The sequence below is a fragment of the Macaca nemestrina genome, chromosome 19, assembly GCF_043159975.1.
Source record: "Macaca nemestrina isolate mMacNem1 chromosome 19, mMacNem.hap1, whole genome shotgun sequence".
NCBI classification, from domain to species: domain Eukaryota; kingdom Metazoa; phylum Chordata; class Mammalia; order Primates; family Cercopithecidae; genus Macaca; species Macaca nemestrina.
The window spans coordinates 65,775,714-65,797,359 of NC_092143.1; the positions used below are offsets into that span (position 1 = coordinate 65,775,714).

The 21,646-nt window shown below is 37.9% G+C and overlaps 1 protein-coding gene across 2 annotated transcripts in view; it reads right to left on the reverse strand.

Moving 5' to 3' along the window:
- LOC105465333 (proteasome 20S subunit alpha 8) overlaps positions 1-21,646 on the reverse strand; it is a 57,691-nt gene that overhangs the window by 18,591 nt on the left and 17,454 nt on the right. The window contains exons 3-4 of one of the 2 annotated variants that reach the window (XM_071085521.1): positions 20,397-20,539; positions 13,918-14,040 (exon numbers count right to left, since the gene is read on the reverse strand). In XM_071085521.1, the coding sequence (XP_070941622.1) occupies positions 13,918-14,040; positions 20,397-20,539 (266 nt within the window). The remainder of the gene's footprint in view (positions 1-13,917; positions 14,041-20,396; positions 20,540-21,646) is intronic. The other variant, XM_011713745.3, reaches the window with a different exon arrangement.

Here is a 21,646-nt window from a genome sequence, read left to right on the forward strand (position 1 = left end):
GGAGATCGAGACCATCCTGGCTAACACGGTGAAACCCCGTCTCTACTAAAAAATACAAAAAAAAACTAGCCGGGCGAGGTGGCGGGCGCCTGTAGTCCCGGCTACTCGGGAGGCTGAGGCAGGAGAATGGCGGGAACCCGGGAGGCGGAGCTTGCAGTGAGCTGAGATCCGGCCACAGCACTCCAGCCTGGGTGACAGAGCGAGACTCCGTCTCAAAAAAAAAAAAAGAAAAAAAAAAAAAAAAAAGAAAAAGAGATGGGGAAATGAACAAAAAACTCTACTCACAATAAATAAATCACAATTTCCATTATTTTTGAAATATAAAAAGAAGGCAAAACTGGTCAAGTGTTGTCAGAAACAATAAATTGGAGGAATATATTAAACAGTCTTTAAAGTCTTTTCAACCCTGAGGTTCTAAGTTTTTATGGGAGCATTTTCCAAAGTGAATCCCACAAAACATCAGAGTAGAGAAAGGATCTATGATCACAGGGCTCTACATTCAAGTAATTTTGGGGACTACTATTTTACCTGCTTCTAGAATATTTAAATGCTTTTTAGCAGATCCAGATGTACTTTGGTAACAAAACTTACTAAATTTCTTTAAATAGCTAAAAAAATTACTTAGCTAGAGAGCTTGTTTACCTAATACCTGTTGACATTAAAACAAATGCACTTTGAGAAACACTGCTTGGAAGTATACAACATAGTTAACGTTCTTACCATTTTGAAACATTATGGCCCATACTGACAAGAGCAAAACATGCCCCTTAATCATTAACATCATTAATCAGGGTGGGGCTTAAGTCTGTGCATGTGGGTCTCCTTAAAATAGTATAGAATAGCTTTTTTTTTTTTTTTTTTTTTGAGACGGAGTCTAGCTCTGTTGCCCAGGCTGGAGTGCAATGGCCGGATCTCAGCTCACTGCAAGCCCCGCCTCCCGGGTTCACGCCATTCTCCTGCCTCAGCCTCCCGAGTAGCTGGGACTACAGGCGCCCACCACCTCGCCCCGCTAATTTTTTTTTTTTGTATTTTAGTAGAGACGGGGTTTCACCGTGTTAGCCAGGATGGTCTCGATCTCCTGAACTCGTGATCCGCCTGTCTCGGCCTCCCAAAGTGCTGGGATTACAGGCTTGAGCCACCGCGCCCGGCCAGAACAGCTTTTAAATTAAGTAACCACTTCAATGCACAGCATATTAGATGCCAGTTTTCATCAATGTTCTTTAAGAGCTAATTTTATTTAAAAACTTAAAAAGTGCAAGCTTTTCAAGAAATACATAGTAAACTGAAACAAAGTTTTAAATCTAAAATTTTAGTGCTAATGGCCAGACTGGCATTCCTACAAATCTACAAGCTATATTGTAAGTGAAAGGAAGAATATTTTTAAAAATGTGTACAACTTCTTAGATACACACTTAAATACCAATATCTTAGAACCAATAAGCAAGAACATATTCAATTCCTGCCACTAAATGTCTATAAAATATTATTTCGAAAAATCAGTAAAATAGGATTATAGTCAAAGTAGGCATTTAGAGGCATCATTTCATGATCTGAATGCTATAAATATTATGTTTTCACTCTAAAATGTAGGATTAGCGTTTGCTGTAAAATGAACCTTGAATGCTTAAAACACAAACTTCCCTTACTAAATTGTTTGTCAAGAGAAGAAATGAAACAATTCTAAAAAGCTGTAAGAATTACTAATGCCTCAAAAGTTCAAAGGGAGAGAAGATTTTTAGCTGAGAATCAAGTAGACGGCATTATGTTATTATCTAGTATTCATTTATTTGTTAAATACGTATGGCCACCTTGTATACAAGGTTCAATTCTAAGCACTTGTGTGTCAACAGTATAAAAAGTAGACAAAAGGCCAGGTGCGGTGGCTCACACTTGGAATCCCAGCACTTCGGGAGGCCAAGGGGGGTGTATCACCTGAGGTCAGGGGTTTGAGACCAGCCTGACCAACATGAAGAAACCCCATCTCTACTAAAAATACCAAATTAGCTGGGCATGGTGGTGCATGCCTGTAATCCCAGCTACTCGGGAGGCTGAGACAGGAGAATCACTTGAACCTGGGAGGTGGAGGTTGCAGTGAGCCCAGATCATGCCATTGCACTCCAGCCTGGGCAACAAGAGCGAAACTCTGTCTCAAAAAAAAAAAAAAAAAAAAAAGTAGACAAAAATCCCCGCACTCAAAGACCTTAAAGCTTAGAGGGGGAGCAATAGATAATAAACAAGGTAAACAAGGAAATATGTAAAATAAACAGTACGTTAGTTGTTAGGAGAGAAGTAAAGCCAAGATAGGAAGAAAGGCCAGTTAGGAGGGGCTTCACTCAGAGGGTGAGGATGGTAGCCATGCAGATACCATGCAAGCTCTGGGCAGAGGAAACAATAAGGAAGAACAAAAGATAAAAGCCCTGAGGAAGGTACATGTCTGGCCTTTGAAGAACAGTAAAGAGGCCAGCGTGGCTGAGTACGAAAGCAATGGAGGAGTTAATAAGCTTTGGGTTGGAGAGTTAAGGTGGGGGCCAGATAAAGTTAGACCACTGTAAGGGCTTTGGTTTTTACTCTGACTTACTTGGGAGGCAAGAGGGGATTTTGAACAGAGGAGTGACCTGATCTGACTTAAATTTTAACAGAATCACACTGTTGATAATTAGAGTGCACATTCTTTCTGGCTGTGCCAAGAACACTTGGCCTTGACCACTCTTGACGGCGCTATTCCTCAGGACTGTATTAGTAGCCAACAACCTTGAGGAATAAGGTCACATCTTTCTGCAGAAAAAGAAGCTTGTTCACTGCCTATTACAAAAGTGGTAGATTCCCCAAGTTCAGGGTTTCTTGGCTATCACTAAGAAGACCCATCGTATCCATCTGCTTCCTCTGTGCCACCAACGGCACTTCACAGGCATGAGAAACTGGCACCATCATGAAATGCATGCTGTTTGCTGCGAAATGGGGTGGTAGTTGGAAGCAAAGTGTGACCAACAGAGGCTTCTCTTTTTTAAGAGAATGTCAGAGTACTTTTTAAATTGATGTATTATTACATAATAATGGATTGGATATCCCAAGTGGCTTATGGCTTCTCAACTGGACCCTAAGACCAATTATTTCCACACGCAGCTTAACCCTGTGCTCAGGAAACCTCCTCTATAAGGTTAGTATCACATTGCTACACACATATAAACCAATGCTATATATAGCCTAGGAGTCAGAAAATTATAGCCTGCAAGTCAGTTCCCTGCTTTTGTAAACGAAGCATTATTTGTACATCACAATGCCCATTTATTTATGTAAATCTATTTCTGGTCTATTTCTAGTTTATGCTACTATGGGAAAGTTTAGTAGTTGCAACAGAGATTGCAATGCCTACATGGCTAAAATATTTACCATCTGGCCGTATAAGAAGTTTTCTGATCCCTGCTACAGATCAGCAATTTATACTCTTAAAAATTATTGAGAACTCCAAAGTGCTTTTGTTTGTGTTATACTTTTTGGTATTTATTGTATTATTCTTGAGAGATATCGCGTGCCTTGGGCTCCCAGACAAGCCTCTGTTTTTCAGGGTTGTCTATGCAGCTGGTAATCCTGAGACAAAGATGTCTTTCCTCAGATAAAGGGCAGGCTAGCTTACTGCTTGCTATAAAACCAGGAGACTCTCCATGCTTGATGTTCCTTAGCTGTGAAGCAAACCAACTTTGTGCACAGCATTCAACCAGGCCATATTATATCAACTCCGTGGGTCTTGGGGATAAAGGGAATCTATGCAAATATGCTGATGCTCATGCTGTTTGATGTGCCATGAGTAATAAGGTCTTTTGTTTCTGACCCAGAGGGTCTTCTGTCTTCTGCCAGTATCCATGAAACAGCAGCAGGCGAATTTTATCAGTGTGTAAGTGGTGTAAAATCAGATCCCAGACGCAGTAATTAGAAACTGAAACTAAGAAAAATTCTAAAAAAATTAATTCATTTAAAAATAAGCCCATTACACGTTATATTAGTCTGCTTGGTATATCACAACAAAATACCACAGACCAGGTGGCTTAAACCACAGAAATTTACTTTCTCAAAGTTCTAGAGGCTAGAAGTCCAAGGTCAAGGTGCTAGCAATTTTGGTTTGTGGTGGGGGCTCTCCTCCTAGCTTGCAGATGGCTGCTTCCTCATTGTGTCCTCACAAGGCCTTTCTTCTTGTGTACACACCCGCATGCTCGTGCAAAAGAGAGCTCTCTGTTGTCTCTGTCTCTTCTTATACGGACATCAATTCCATGGGATTAGGGTCCCATCCTTACGACCTCATTTAACTTTAATTATCTCCCTGAGGGCCCAATTTTTTGGGGTTAGGGGTTCAATGTATGCATTTTGGGGGGCCCAATTCCATCTACAACACATGTTAATATAAACATGTTTTTGGAAAAAATCTTATTTCCTAAAACAAAACTATTTTTTTGAGAAGAGTGGTACAAATATACTTACCGTCTACAACATATTTGTCTTGTAAATATATTCACTCTCTGGCTTCACGAAAGCTGAATTCTTTTATCTGTTTTGCATTCAACATATTACAATATGTTATTATGGCTGAAGTATAACCTTACACAAATATATAGTTAGAAAAGGGAGGAATATTTTAATGCCCTTCTCAGAAAAGTGTGGATATTCCACTCAACAGGTGGTAGTTAATTGCAAATTAAAATCTGCAACCACATAAATAAACTTTTTTACTGTTATATTAAAGTCTCTTGGTTTTTTATTATTTTACAATAAATTAGTATTTTAAAATTTCTCAGTTTTAATTTCTAATAGTCAATAGGGACTGGTAAAACCTACATAATGTTTGCTTTGAATAGGTATTTTATCTTGCAAGATTTTGTAATATCATGCTTGCTCATTTGGAAAACTAGTTTACTGAATTATGCAGATCTTCTAAATGTTGACCCATGTGATTTCTAAAACATTAAATAATCATGCTTATTAATTTTTCACAAAGAAACTCTCAGACTCATTGTGGCAAATACATGTTTTCCAAAATTATAATTTTTGCTTGAAAACTTGAATTTTATCATTGGCAACAATTGTTAGTTGTTTCCTTAAAGTAACAGGCTCAGTTTGCTCATCCTTGAGAATATGTCCTGCCAAATCTCCAAGTCCTAATAACCATGGTTATTTATTGTTTTGTCAAGTAAAAATAAAGTTCCATAAAAAATGGGCTGTTTTAGCTTGCAAGTCAAACAATCACAAAACTGCTTTTCCTCGAGACATTCACTGTACCTGCAGCAAACATGTTTATGACTACTTCCATTTCATCACACAGAATGTTAAAAGATATATACCTGAGTCAAGATTTGATAAAACTAACAATCCTTACAGTTTCATCAAATAGAATTCATGTGAAAGTCAAATTTATTGAGTTTTTAACTGCAAATGTATGGTGGTAAAGAAAAAAGTGAGAGCTAACACAGCTGGGTACCGAGATACCAGCAATTTTATCCATGATGACTTTTATGTCATCAGTGTATGTGTCCATGCAGTGAACATGGAAAATATTGTCTCAGTATAATTAGGAAAACAGTTTTTACCTAATGGGTCAGGGGTTTGCAGATCACATTTTGAAATCTGCCACTTTTTACTTTATATCATATTTGGCCAAAGACTTTAAGCATATAAAGCCAAGCAACTCATACACAATAAGGATTCCACACAGACCTGTTTGAAAGTTCATAACGTTGCAGTTTTTCTTTTCTTTTCTTCTTTTTTTTTTTTTTTTTTGAGACAGAGTCTCACTCTGTTGCCCAGGCTGGAATGCAAAGGCACGAATTTGACTTACTGCAATCTCCACCTCCCGGGTTCAAGCAATTCTCCTGTCTCAGCCTCCCAAGTAGCTGGGATTACATGCATGCACCACCAGGCCCGGCTAATTTTTTGTATTTTTTTTTTTTTTTAGTAGAGATGGTGTTTCACCATGTTGGCCAGGCTGGTCTCGAACTCCTGACCTCAGGTGATCCACCCGCCTCGGCCTCCCAAAGTGCTGGGATTACAGGTGTGAGCCACCACGCCTGGCCATAGTTCTTCAGATTTAAACAATGGGTACCAAATCAGGCAGGTCAAATGAATCATCTGGGTAGATTCTTTTTTTTTTTTTTTTTTTTTTTTTTTTTTTTGAGACGGAGTCTCACGCTGTTGCCCAGGCTGGAGTGCAGTGGCGCGATCTCGGCTCACTGCAAGCTCCGCCTCCTGGGTTCACGCCATTCTCCTGCCTCAGCCTCCTGAGTAGCTAGGACTACAGGCGCCCACAACCGCGCCCGGCTAATTTTTTGTATTTTTAGTAGAGACGGGGTTTCACTGTGGTCTCGATCTCCTGACCTTGTGATCCGCCCGCCTCGGCCTCCCAAAGTGCTGGGATTACAGGCTTGAGCCACCGCGCCCGGCCATCTGGGTAGATTCTAATTCCATCTAAAAACCGTATGTTTTGCTTATCTTTCTCTAATCTCTAAAATGTAGAGAATTTTTTTTTTTTAATCATCGCTATCCCCAGTGTCCAGAAGAGTGCCTAGTACATAGTAAGAGCTTAATACTGTTGTTGAATGAAGGAATCCTATAGCTCTGTCAATCTTGGGGGGAAAAAACTTCCCTTGAACCTATATTCTCCTCTAGCTACTGTTCGTTTGTCTGCTCCCCTTTATAGCCAAAGTTCTTAAAAGCACTATTTTTACTTCCTATTTCCTTTTCTTCAATTTTTTATTTTGGAAAAATTTAAATTTACGAAAAGTGTAAAGTACAACAAACAACTAACACCACACTCTTTGCTTGGATTCATGAACTACTAACATTTTGAGGTATTTGCTTTACTTCTCTCAATTCAGATACAGGCATGAGTTCATGTGTGCACACGTGCACATGCACACACACACACACACACTTCAATGCTGAAGTTGCAGATGTCATTATATTTCATCCTTAAATATTTCAGCATCTATCTCATTAAAACAAGGTTGTTCTCGGTCAGGCACGGTGGCTCACCCTTGTAATCCCAGCACTTTGGGAGGCCAAGGTGGGTGGATTGCTTGAGGTCGGGAGTTCCAGACCAGCCTGGCCAACAGCGTGAAACCCCGTCTCTCCTAAAAATTAATTTGGCATGGTGGCAGGCACCTGTAATCCCAGCTACTTGGGAGGCTGAGGCAGGAGAATCGCTTGAACCTGGGAGGTGGAGGCTGCAGTGAGCTGAGATGGTACCACTGCACTCCAGCCTGGGTGACAAAGATTCCATCTCAAAAAAAAAAAAAAAACAAACAAACCAAAAAAAACCCCAACAACTCCCCCCGCCACAAAACCCTACAAAGTTGTTCTCTTATATAATTACATTATAATCATCACACCCCCAAAATTTAAAACAGACACAACATTATCTAATATACAGTCCATATTTAAGTCTCTGGTTGTCCTCAAAATGTCCTTTGCATCTGTTTTTCCCACATCCAGTATACAGTCAAAAATCATGGATTGCATTAATTCTTTAGTGTCCTTTAAACTAGAAAAGTTTCCATGCCTTTATTTTGTTTTTCATTAACATTAACATTTTTGAAATATCTTGTAGAATGCCGTACAACTGAGATTCAGCTGACTGTTCCCTCAATCAGGTTTAGGTTAAATCCAATGGCAATACTACTACTAAGGTCATGTTATTTCTTTTCCATTGCATCAGAGCAGGAGGCATACAATGCCAGTTTATCCTATTATAGGAGATGCTAAGTTTGATGGTGATGGTGGTGTCTGCCACAACTTTGTGATTAACAAGTAATATGTGGCACCACGTGAATATCCTTTTCCCAGCCATCTTTCACTTGATGGTTTTAGAACTCCTTAATGATTCTTGATCTTCCCTCTCCGCTTTTCTTTTATTATTTATTTATTTTTAATTTTGTAGAGACGAGCTCTCACTATATTGCCCAGGCTGGTCTTGAGCTCCTGGCCTCAAGTGATCCTCCCACCTTGGCCTCCCAAAGTGCTGGAATTACAGGTATGAGCCTTTTTCTTCTAAATCCACTCCATCATGCTTTCATCACCATCACTCCATCCAAGCTGTTCTTGTCAAGGTCACCAATGACCTGCACATCGCTAAATTCATTCATTTCACAGTCCTCTTTTTACTTGATGAAATTGAGTAAATTGATAACTCTTTCTTCAAATACTGTTTTTGCTTGGGATCCAGAACACTGGTCTCTGAGTTCTTCTCCTTTGTAGACGATGCTTGGTCCTTCCCAACCTTTCCCTGGCCCAATGCCTCTAAACTAAATCAGTTCTTGCCTGGATTACTGAACATAGCCTGTAACTTATCTCCCTGCTTCTACCCTAAGTTCCCTACCATCTATTCTCAATATAGCAGCTAGAGAGACACATTAAAAGTATAAATCAGATTGTGTTATTCCAATATGTAAAAACTTCAAATGGCTTTCTGCATCTGTTTTTTTTTTAATATTGTAAGACCTATCCAAGGCTTTCTAGTCCTATAAGATCTAGCCCCCTACCCCTGAATACTTCATTTCTTACCACTGTATTTGTTGTTGACTTGCTGTAGCATAGTCATGTTGGTGCTCAAAAAGTTTGAGATTTTGAAGCATTTCAGATTTCTAATTTTTGGATTATAGATGCTTAGCCTGTATGCTCTAGCATAGAAATCTAGCTATAATAGCCTAGTTGCTATTTTTTATAAATATGGAACATGCTACTGCCTTGGGATTTTGCCCTTTTGTTTCTGTGTTTGGAACACCAAAGCAAATAACTGGCTGGCTTGCTCCTTCACTTTCTTAAGGTCTCCGTTCAAATGTCTCCTTTGCAAAGGGACCTTCCCTGACCACCTTGTATATACCAGTCACTCTCAATCCTCCTAACCTTGTTGTCTTAGTTTACTCACAGCATATATATATACACCACCTTTTATATTGTCAGATTTTTATATTGTCTGTCCTCCTCCCTTTTTCATAGGGGCAGGAATTATCATCTGTTGAGTTCACCTCTATATTCCCATAACCCAGAACAGTATTTAATATGTAACAAAAATTCAGTGTTTATAGACTGAATACTTGTTAAATGATGGGCTGTTTATATATTTCACACTTTTGATGATGAATAATCTTTGGGAATCCTGCACTATAATATCACTATGTACAGAGTTATCAATTCACATGCTTATTACTCTGGTATTCAGTTCCTTATTTCCGGACCTTTAGGATTTTATTTTTGTCTTTAGCTATGCATTAAAAATGTTAGTAATCATTTAGTATTGCAGATGTTTACAGTAGGAGAGTTTTTTGTTAATTTAATTTAATGTAATTGGTCAAGCACCAGAACCTGTTACTCTATTTTAAAAATTTCTTTTAAGCCAAGCACAGAAAGACAAATACTTTATGATCTCACTTATATGTAGAACCTAAAAAAACTGAACTCATAGAAGCAGAGAACAGAATGGTGGTTAACAGGGGAGGGTGGAGAAGGGAAAGGGGATGGGAAGTTGTTAGTTCAAGGGTACAAAGTTTCAGTTAAGAGAAAGAAATTCTGGAGATCTACTGCATAGCAGGGTGATTATGGTTAGTAATAATGTACTGTATATTGAAAATTGCTTAAAGAGACTAGATTTTAAATATTCTCATCACAAAAATAAGTACGTGAGATGATGGGTATACTAATTAGCTTGATTTAAATCATGCCACAATGTATACACATATCGAAGCATCACACTTACAACCATAAATATATACAATTTTTATCTGTCAAAAATTTTAAAATATCTTCTTCAATATAAAAATGTATAAACAAAAAAAATCTAAAAATGAGTGTTTCCTTACTGTACCCCTGTTTTTTTATCTGGACACTGGAGGAGCTTCATGGCAACCTGTCAACAGGGCTGACTGAGTTTGTTGGACTTTTCTGCCATGGAAAGGGCAGCAGCTTGCCCTCAATGAAAGAGAAACTTACTCAGGATATAAGTTTCCCCTACTTGTGCCAAGTGCTTCTGTCAGCTCTCCCACCTGTGGACTTAACTGAATACTTCCTTTCATTTTTTTAGAAACAGTCTATGTTGTCCAGGCTGCAGTGCAGTGGCTATTTGCAGGCATGATCATAGTGCACTACAGCCTGGAACTCCTGGGCTCAAGTCATTCTCCTGCCTCAGCTTCTCAAGTAGCTAGGACTACTGCCATGCACCACTTTAGCTGACCTGAATAGCTTTCTTCACCATCACAGTATCCTAGAAAATATAGCCTCTGAGCAAGGAACTGATTGTGAGGAAGTAGGGGAATTGTCTTATGTTCATGAGATTCATTGGTTTTACTATGTTCTCTCATCACCTTGAATTAGCCAGCCTGACAGAATTCTAGAATAGGCTATGAAGACTCAGTTACAGCAGCAGCTGTGTGACATCTTACAGGGCAAGGGTTCTGTTCTATAAGATCCTGTATGTACCCTGAGCCATAAACTAGTAATTCATTTTTCACATGCCCACAAATCTAGGAACTAAGGAATAGATGTGTCTCATGAATACTCTTTTTTTTTTTTTTTTTTTTTTTTTTGAGACGGACTCTCGCTCTGTTGCCCAGGCCGGAGTGCAGTGGCGTGATCTCGACTCACTGCAAGCTCTGCCTCCCGGGTTCACGCCACTCTCCTGCCTCAGCCTCCCGAGTAGCTGGGACTACAGGCGCCGGCCACCAAGCCCAGCTAATTTTTTGTATTTTTAGTAGAGACGGGGTTTCACCGTGTTAGCCAGGATGGTCTCCATCTCCTGACCTCGTGATCCGCCCGCCTCGGCCTCCCAAAGTGCTGGGATTAGAGGCGTGGGCCACCGCACCCGGCCCTCATGAATACCCTTAATGGCCCACTTGTAAGTCTTTGTCTTTTGTCCCCACTTGGTTCTGCTAGTTTCAAGGTTCTAGTTCCCAAGGAAAAGAAAGGGAGATAAGTGGGGAGGATGTTTCTATCAGGGGACATAATAAGTTCACTGAACTATGAGCTAAGATTGCCACTTAGCCGATTTGGACTCCTCATGTTATTGAACCAACAGGCAAATAAGGGGTTACTGTAACGACAGTATAATTTGTTTTCATTATCAATGGGAATAAAGTTACCATTATACAATAAGACCAGGGAGGAGGTATCTAAAATTCAAAGGATTTTCTGGAGGCTTCTCTTAGCATTCCCCTGTAAAGTGAAAAAAGTTAATGGAAGGCACTATTACCCATTAGGGCAGCATCATTAAAGGCCTAGTCTTCATAAATAAAATTTGTGTTACATGCCAGATAGAGAACCTCAAAAAACCCAAGTGCTGGTATTGGCTATTTCTATTCTCATTTCTGCGACAGGTCATGTGGCCAGTGTTTACATTTATAACTTCCTATTTCTCCTACCCATTCTATCTTTTCCGCTACCTGTACCTCATAAGCCTACAAAATAGCACTGCAAACTATGGTCATTACCATAGCTGTGTTCTCAACAGTCTATTGCAACATTTTACCAGGTTACTTGGTATAGTATGTCAGAGTAAAAAACAAACAGACATAAAAAATAAAACACAGACACAAACAAAACAAAAAAAGAAAAACTTCATCTCATAGTTAAAATGTTACAGTTCCCAGAAGTGGAATCAAGTCAGAAGATTGTATTCCACCTTCCAAGAATGGATATTAGAATTTATATAACACGCACAGAAAATAATTTGACGTAAAAAATTTGGCCTGAAAATGCTAAGTCAGAAGTAGCATGATGTAATGCAAACAACATAGAATGAAATAAATAGAACACTCTGAGTTCTAATTCAATATTGCTATTAACTAGGAATGTGAATTTTTTTGTTTTGAGACAGGGTCTCGCTCTGTCACTCAGGTTGGAGTGCAGTGGTATGATCCTAGCTCACTGGAGCTTCAAACTCCTGGGCTGAAGTGATCCTTCCACGTTAGCCTCCAAAGTAGTTGGGACCACAGGTGTGCACCACCAATGCCTGGCTAATTTTTAAAATTGTTTTCGTAGAAGTGGGGTCTTATTACATTGTCCAGGGTGGTCTCAAACTCCTGCATTCAAGTAATCCTTTTGTCTTGGCTGCCCAAAGTGCTGGGATTACAGAAGTGAGCTACCACACCAGGCTGGGAAGGTAAACTTAACAATAGCAACAAAAATCACTTAACCCCTAAATCTCAGTTGCCAAATACATAAAATAAAAAAGGTTTTCAAATGTTTTTTGTTAAAGATGATTTTTTTAAAAGCTGCATAATATTTCCTTCAACCAAAATCCCATAAGAAAGTACACTTCATAAAATGTAGACAGTGGGGTATCCACATGTATGCAAGCGAGGGCACAGTGCTCATATCCTCCTGTCCCACCATGAGAACTGAAGACACCAGAGCAGAGCAGAGTTTCAGACCAAGATGATCAACAAAATTCTCAACAACTAAAAAATTCCATAATTTTCCTAACTGACTGAGATAAAATAAAATTCTTCTATGTACGTCCCCAAGAAGCAATCAAATTAAAACAGAAAAATTATGTAAACCTGGAAAATGTTGTGTTATGTTACAGAAATAAAGGGTAATGATGTAATGATAAATGCAAACAGAAGATGGCAGGCTTCAAAATATTTAAAGATTGAGTGTAGTAACTTGGTTTGTTTAGGGCACAGATTTAGGAGACAAGAAATCTAGTATAGGTAAGAGATCTCTAGTTGACAGGAAAAAAATGTCTGATACTTGCATCATGTAAATCTATACCTTCTGATTACTAATTAGATTACTCAGGCAGATTAAAAGGATACATTCCACTGACATAAGTATTCTGATATTTGTTGTAAGAATAATTCACTGCTTTACTACCTGGTTAACAGTTTATAAAATAGTATCTTATTCATATGGTCAGCACAAATCAAATTCTTTCTTTAACACAAGCATAAAGACCATGGCAATATTTCTCCACTAATTTATTTGGCTCTTAATAAGAGTAAAATCAACTTTGTAGAAAACTATTTAAAATATGGGTATTTAACTTTTAATAAAGTCAAAATCACTTATATTGGATTCTGTAGTATAGTCTTATTCTTATATATAGGAATGTACAAAAATTCGCTCCTGGAAGCTAGGTTTCTCTGGGCTCTAGCAGTGTTTTTTGCCGGGGGCAGGGGGCGGTTTGTTTGGTTGGTGTTTTTCAGACAGGGTCCTGCTCTGCCGCCCGGGCTGGAGTGCAGAGACACAATAATAGCTCACTGTAACCTCAAAATTCTGGACTCCAGCAATCCCCCTGTCTCAGCCTCCTAAGTATCTGGAACCATGGGTGTGTACTACCATGCCTGGCTGAGCCCTATACTTTTGTATTGGATTTGAGTGTACCATTAAACAAAGTCATTACTGTAGTTGGGTGTCAAAACAAGAATAACAACTTATCCAGAAAACAAACTATATGCTAGGAATTATACAGAGATCATTGCTACCTACTAGCACATGAGTATAGATTCATAGTTTAGGGTGCTCTGACTCTCCTAGAATGGAGAAGATGCATTAAATATTTCAGTAGGAATTTAAATGTCCATCTAATTCTTTGTTAAAAGTAGAAAGATTATTTCTGCTTGAAGCAAGCATCTACATGGTACAATATTAATTTGTAATAATAATAAATAGGAACTGGATATTTCTCTTACTTGACCACTTATAAACACTTACTTTGGTCACATCTTTTCAAAAGACCTTGCGCTTACAAAATTAAGGTGTTTCTTTATCCAACCAAAATCATTGTAGTTTCTGATGAGCTGAATAGTTACATTTATAAAGTTTGTACCAACATCAATATTTAATGCAAAATAATTTTGTCATGTCTCTCAAAGCAATAAAGCATTTATATTGAATATTTACTAAACTTCTAAAAAAAGTATTAATAAATTCATGACTCACCTTCCAAGCATGATAAGTACCAGAAGGATCTGTCTGATATAATCTTGGGATACCATCATCATCAAAACCTACAATTAAGGCAGAAATACCAAAAGGTCTTCGTCCATTGCTTTGGGTATATTTCTAGAAAAATAAAATGTATTTTTAGATTAAAATTTAGTAAATTTTATTACTTACAAAATAAAAATTCTAATAATAAAGCATTGCTGCCCAAATGATCCACTTCCCTAATTCTTATTTTACATATACTAATGATCTTTTTCCTGACCCTTTCTGGAGCAATCTCAATTCATGATAAAATTTTAAAAAATTATGCTACACAGTCTATACAATAAAATCATAGGCTTATTTACATACAGTCTTTTTTTTTTTTTTTTTTGAGATGGAGTCTTGCTCTGTCCCCCAGGCTGGAGTGCAGTGGCGTGATCTCGGCTCACTGCAACCTCCGCTCCCAGGTTCACGCCATTCTCCTGCCTCAGCCTCCTGAGTAGCTGGGACTACAGGCTCCCACCACCACACCAGGCTAATTTTTTTTTTTTTTTGTATTTTTAGTAGAGATGGGGTTTCACCATGTTAGCCAGGATGGTCTCGATCTCCTGACCTCGTGATCTGCCCACCTTGGCCTCCCAAAGTGCTGGGATTACAGACATGAGCCACCAGGCCCGGCCTATATATATTCTTAAAATCACTTTCTTGTTGCTTTGTATATATTTGGTAACATCACTAGACTGTAATCTCTAATAGAGCAGAGACCTGTGCCATACATTTTGGTTCTTAGTAAAGTTGATTTCAATAAGCTGTGCTTTGGAAACGTCCTCGGCTTACCTTGAGGGACATTATAAATGTTACTATTATAATCAAGTATTCTTACTTGACACTACTTTTATCAAGGACATTCTGTTCACTATATCCTAGGTTATCTCTAATTAAAAACCCAAGTAAAACATTTCTTTCATTCCTAAGACAAGAAAACCTTTGTTTATCCTGAAGAAGAGCATGCTGTTTCCTCACAGACAATGGGTCACTGGAAACCAATTGTATGTCTTTTTACTTTAGTGGCAGAGAACTTCCTGGAATTTGTGCTCTAAGGAGTAGAATTCACACTGAGACTTGTGCGCCAAAAGTCATGCAAAGAAGTATTCCTGACAGAAAGCTAAGGACTAATTTTTTTTTTTTTGAGAGACAGGGTTTCACCATGTTGGCCAGGCTGGTCTCGAACTCCTAACCTCAGGGGATCCGCCTGCCTTGGCCTCCCAAAGTGCTAGGATTACAGGTATGAGCCACCGCGCCCGGTCTAAGGATTAAATTTTTAGGCAACTTTATATAACTATAAATAATTCTGTGGCTGTATATAACTGTATGTAACTGTGGCTTGAAATAGCTTAACATCAGCCTTCTTCATGGTCTTGTCTATATATCATATCCATTTTCTTATTTTCCAATTTTATTATATGTATTTTAAAATATATATATTTATTTTTAGGTTGGATGCAGTGGCTTATGCCTGCAGCACTTTGGGAGGCCAAGGTAGGCAGATCGCTTGAGCCCAACAGTTCGTGACCAGCCTGGGCAACATAGGGAAACCCTGTCTCTACAAAAATAAAAAATTAGCCAGGCATGGTAGTGTGCATCTGTGGTACCAGCTACTCAGGAGGCTGAGGTGGGAGGATCACTTGAGCCTAGGAGGTTGAGGCTTCAGTGAGACGAGATCATGCCACTGCACTCCAGCCTGGGTGACAGAGTGAGATCCTGTCTCAAAAAAACAAAAACAAAATCTACATAGAGTAGCATACTCTGTGTATGTGTATATTTTAAATATATATATAGATACATATATACACTCTATATAGCATACTGTGTGTGTATATTTTATTTATATATATTATATTTTTATGTTATAGATGTATATATTTTATATACACACACACACACACACACACACAGTATTCTATTCTCTATTTCTACAAACACAACTTTTTTAGTGTCCACATATGAATAAGGACACGCAGTATTTGTCTCCCTCTGCATGACTTATTTTACATAACACAATGTCCTCTAGGCTCATTCACATTATAATGAATGACAGAATTTCATTCTTTTTTATGGCTAAGTAGTATTCAATCGTGTTTCTATGCCACATTTTCTTTATCCATTTATCTGTTGATGAATGTTTAGGCTGGTTCTATATCTTGCCTGTTGTAAATACTGCTGTGATAAACACAGGGGTGTGTACATCTCTTGGATATACTGATTCCTTTACCTTTGGATGAATACCCAGTAGTGGGATTGTGGGATTATAGGATAGTTCTACTTCTACTAATAGTTTTCTGAGGAGCCTCCATACTATTTTCCATAATGTGTGTATTAATTTACATTTCTACCAACAGTGTACAGGAGTTCCCCTTTCTCTGTATTCTTGCCAGCATTTATTTTTTGTCTTTTTGATAATAGCCATTCTAACTGAGGTGAGATGACATCACTGTGGTTTTGAGTAGCATTTATTTGATGATTAGTGATTTTTTTTCATATACATGTTGGTCATTTGTATTTCTTCTTTTGAGAAACGTCTATTCAGTTCATTTGCCCATTTTTTTCAGGAAGATTATTTGGGTTTGTTTGGTTTTCAGTTGTTTTTAGTTCCTTGTACATTCTAGATACTAATCCCTTGTCAAATGAATATTTTGCAAATAATTTTGTCTTTGGTGCCTGTGCTTTTAAAGTCTTATCCATAAAAATCTTTGCCTAGCCCAAGGTCCTAAAGCATTTCCTCTATATTTTCTTCTAGTAGATTTATTTTGGATCATACATTAAAGTCTTTAGTCCATTTTAAGTAGACTTTTGTATATGGTGAGAGAGAGACAGAGGTTTCATTTCATTTTTTCTGCATATCCAGTTTTCCCAGCTCCGTTTATTGAAGTGGTTGTCCATTCTCCAATGTACGTTTCTGGCATCTCTACTGAAAATCAGTTGAATGTATGTAGATTTATTTCTGAGTTCTCTATTCTGTTCCATTGGCTGATGTGTCTGCTTTTCACAAAAGCACCATGCTATTTTGGTTACTATATCTCTGAATACATTTTGATTTCAGGTAGTGTGATGCCACCAGTTTTATTCTTTTTGCCCAAAATTGCTTTGACTACTTCCTAATGTCCTAGTTCACACCTAGGTATAAAGTAGCTGTTGTAAATATACCTTAGAGGGAAGACTCTTTTATTTCCTTAAGGAACCCTTTTCTTTTCTTTTCTTTTCTTTTGACAGCGCCTCACTCTGTCACCCAGGCTGGAGTACAGTGGTATGATCTTGGCTCACTGCAACCTCTGCCTCCTGGGTTCAAGCGATTCTCCTGTCTCAGCCTCCCAAGTATAGCTGGGGTTACAGGTGTGCACCACCATATCCAGCTATTTTTTATAGAGCTATTTTTTTGTAGAGATGAGGTTTCACCATGTTGCCCAGGCCTTGAACTCCTGGGCTCTGGGCTCAAGTGATCTGCCCACCTTGGCCTCCCAAAGTGCTGGGATTACAGGCATAAGCCACTGTGCCTAGCCTAATGAATCATTTTCTTAAGATGAAAAAGTAGGCCATGGGCGGTGGCTCACACCTGTAATCCCAACACTTCAGGAGGCTGAGGCGGGTGGATCACAAGGTCAGGAGAACGAGATCATCCTGGCCAACATGGTGAAACCCCGTGTCTACTAAAAATACAAAAACTAGCTTGGCGTAGTGGCACGTGCCTGTAATCCCAGCTACTCAGGAGGCTGAGGCAGGAGAATCGCTTGAACCAGGGAGTCGGAGGTTGCAGTGAGCTGAGAAGACTGCACCACTTCACTCCAGCCTGGTGACAGAGTGAGACTCCATCTCAAAACAAACAAAAAACAAATAAAAAAACAAAAAAACCAAAACTACAAAAGGTGCAGATGAGATATCGATCTTCTGCCGGAGAGCCCCAGGCCTTCTCAGTGGTAATTCCATTCACATGACTATGTTTCCGTAAATACACTCTGCATAGCCTTGATATTTCTGGAAGAAAACCTAAAAACTACAATTGGGAATTTTGTGTATACAATGTTCTGTTCCTTGTATTTGGTGAATGTCTTTTTAATGATTAGGAAAATCAAAGCAAATAAAATAAGTAGAATAACGTAATGTTGGACTTTCTTGCAACCTGCATTAACAAATTTTAAGAAACCAAAATAGGGCAATTTTTAAATAAGCTAATAAGTTAAAACTTACACATAAAGGATACATAATGAGTTTATTAAAAATCTCTATGAAAACAAATGGTAAAATTTGGCCAGGTGCTGTAGCTCACACATATAATCCCAGGACTTTGGGAGGCTGAGGCGGGCAGATCACTTGAGCTCAGGAGTTCGAGACCAGCCTGGCCAACATGTGAAACCCTGTCTCTACAAAAAAAACAAAAGTTAGACAGTTGTGGTAGCATGTGTCAGTAATCCCAGCTACGCAGGAGGCTGAGGTATGAGCATTGCTTGAACCTGGGAGGCAGAGGTTGCAGGAAGCCGAAATCAGGCCACTGCAGTCCAGCCTGGGTGACAGAGCAGGCATTTGTCTCAAAAAATAAAAATAAAATAAAATAAAATAAAAATGGTAAAACTCATGCCAAGAAGTGTTCTAAATACCTAAAATGTCTTAAATCATTTACTCCATAAGGCAAGTTAACAAAGTTCATATTATTGTAATGCTCATTTTACCAATAAAAAAAAATTAAAGGTAAAGTAGGAAAATAGTTTGCCCAAGGCATTAACTAAAAAGTAGCAAATCCAGGATGTAAACTCCAAAATTCTGGCTCCTGAAGGCATACTCTTAACCACTTGAGTACATATGAAAAGATAGCTTACAAAAGGAGAAATGAAATCAGCAAACCAACAGGTGGAAAAATAGTTCAACCTCATCACTAATTATAAGACACAAATTAAAACAACTGTTAGAGTACTACGTGATACTTACTTGCAACATAAAAGAACAATGAAAATCTAATGTTCATGATTCTTCAAGGGTACATTTATGCATTGCTAGCTGCACAATAAAAATAGTCTCAATCTTTATAAGAAGCAATTTAGCCACATAAAAAACGAATCTTAAAACCAATTACAATTTTTAATCTAGTAATCCTATACTAAAAAAATTTAACAACATAATTCCAAAAATAAAAACAAAAGCTGTGGGAAAGAGTATTATCATTACAGTAGCAGAGAGAGAATAAGAGAGAGAAGAAAAATGAAAGAAACCAGAAACAATGTAACTAAATTATGACATAGCAACTAGAAACAGTATTACATAGTTAGAATAATAACTAAAAAGACAATGTTTCATATATAAAATATATTTAAAATTAGTAAAAAAACAGTTTAGACATCATGATTATACTTACTGTTAAGCTATGTATTTATGCATGGATTGAGGAGAAATCATATCTGATCAGTTGTGCTTAGGTTTTGCTTTAGTCCATTTTGTGCTGCATTCCAGAACACCTGAGACTAGGTAATTCATAAAGAATAGACATTTGCTTCTTACAGTTCTGGAAGTTGAGTAGTCCAAGACTGACAAGGCTACATCTAGCCAGGGCTTTCATGCCATGCCATGTCATCCCATCACAGAAGGTGAAAGGGCAAGAGAGATGAGAGAGAGAGCAAGAGATTGAACTTGCAGCCTTAAGCTCTTTTATAATTGGTATTAATCCATTTATGACGGTGAAACCCTAAACTCCTCTCATTAGTCCCCACCTCTCAACATTGTAACATCAGGGATTAAGTTTCTAACCCAAACTTTTTTGGGGACACATTCAAACCACAGTAAAGTTGTAGGTGAAGCCAGACACCGTGGCTTGTACTTATAATCCCAGCACTTTGGGAGGTCAAGGCGGGTGGACTGCTTGAGCTCAGGAATTCAAGACCAATCCAGGCAATATAGCAAAACCCCATCTGTACAAAAACTACAAAAAATAGCTGGGCATGGTGTCATATGCCTACGGTCCCAGCTACTCAGGAGGCTTAGGTGGGAGGATTGCTTAAGCCCAGAAGGTCGAGGCTGCAGTGGGCCAAGATCACACCACTGCACTCCAGCCTGGGCAACAAAGTAAGACCCTGTCTCAAAAAAAAAAAAAAAAAAAAGAAAGAAAGAAAAGAAATGAAAAGAAAGAAAAAGGGTACTTCTCTGGAAAACTTTAAAGAACACTTTGTATTAATCTCCAGAAGCATAGAAATCTCCTTAAAAGATCAGACTTACTGTTTTTTTTTTAATTTGAATATAATTCCCAGAATTAATACTGATCAAGATTTCTAGTGATTAAATCAATCCATTTTACTGGAATAAAAATATGAATATAAAGTAATTGTGAGGAATAAGAAATTTAATAGATTTAATAGACCACGTGGTTGGAATAACTGTAGTACTTCTATGATAGGACTTAAAATGATGAAAAAGGAGAAAGCTTGACAAAGTATGTTAGAATATTAGCTTACCTGCTTTAAAGTTGCTATGAAGCGAGTTATATATTCTACAGTGACTGGGTCCTCAACTGTAAGCTTATGGCTCTGGCACTCCACACGGGCTCTGTTTATTACTACTCTAGCATCAGCAGTAAGTCCTATAAAAATTGTCAAAACTTCACAAAAACTACAAAAACATATTTTTTACAATACATTTTTCCTTGTCAAATGGATTTTAGCCACAATGAAATCTTTCTTATCCTTTTCTCAATACATGCTCATTTAAAAATATTTGTAAGATAAAGTGTCATGTGTACTACATTCTGATTTATTTCAAGATTTAAGTTGATCCATTCTTATTTGTTTTTTATATAAGATGTTTTAAAGAATACTAGTTTACACACTAATGGTAAACTTGATTTCTTTTATGAAAACAAGAATATTACTTAATTATCAAATATATATTCCCTGAATTCAAACTCCATTAACACAACTGTGACATGTCACTTCTCAGTGTTTTGTCTAAAACCAAGAGTTTGAAAATGAAGAATGTTAAAATAGAAAACACTTGACCTTGCTCTTGCAATACCAAACTATCATGTGATTAATTCTCAACACTTCTGTAAGGAGACAAAGAATTTTTATCAAAAGAGTAACAAACTGACCATGAACTTTAACTGATGCAATGGTTGCAAACATTTGTATTAAACTTCAGCATCTGACTTTTCCACGTCCATTTTGTTTCTTTCCCTACTCTCTTAATACTAACTAAACTGCCGAGAAAGTGCATTCACAAAATCTTGGAAGCGTAGTCATTTCTAACAAAATTACTGGTCTTTTGCTGTCACAAATTCTTGTTTCCCTTCCACACCATTTCTAATCCTGTTTCTACAAACCTGGAAGAATCTTCAGTCCCTGAAGATAGTTAATATGAATATGCTACTCTTAACCATCACTCATAGGTTGGGTAGAAATTGTAATCAGATACTCAGTTAAATGAAGAGAAACTGATTCTCTTTTTCCCTTTGCAAATGTTATCGATGAGAAAGAAATGGCAAGACACTGATTTAGTCTTTCCTATGGATGAAAACGTCACTCAATTTGAAATACGATCAAACAGAATATGTATTTATAGGTTTTCCTATGGATGAAAACGTCACTCAATTTGAAATATGATCAAACAGAACATGTATTTCCCCTTTACAATGTAAATCATCCAAGCCTGAGGAAACAAAAGTAACATACTTAGGAAAGTAGTAATATAACTGATTCAAGGAAAAAAT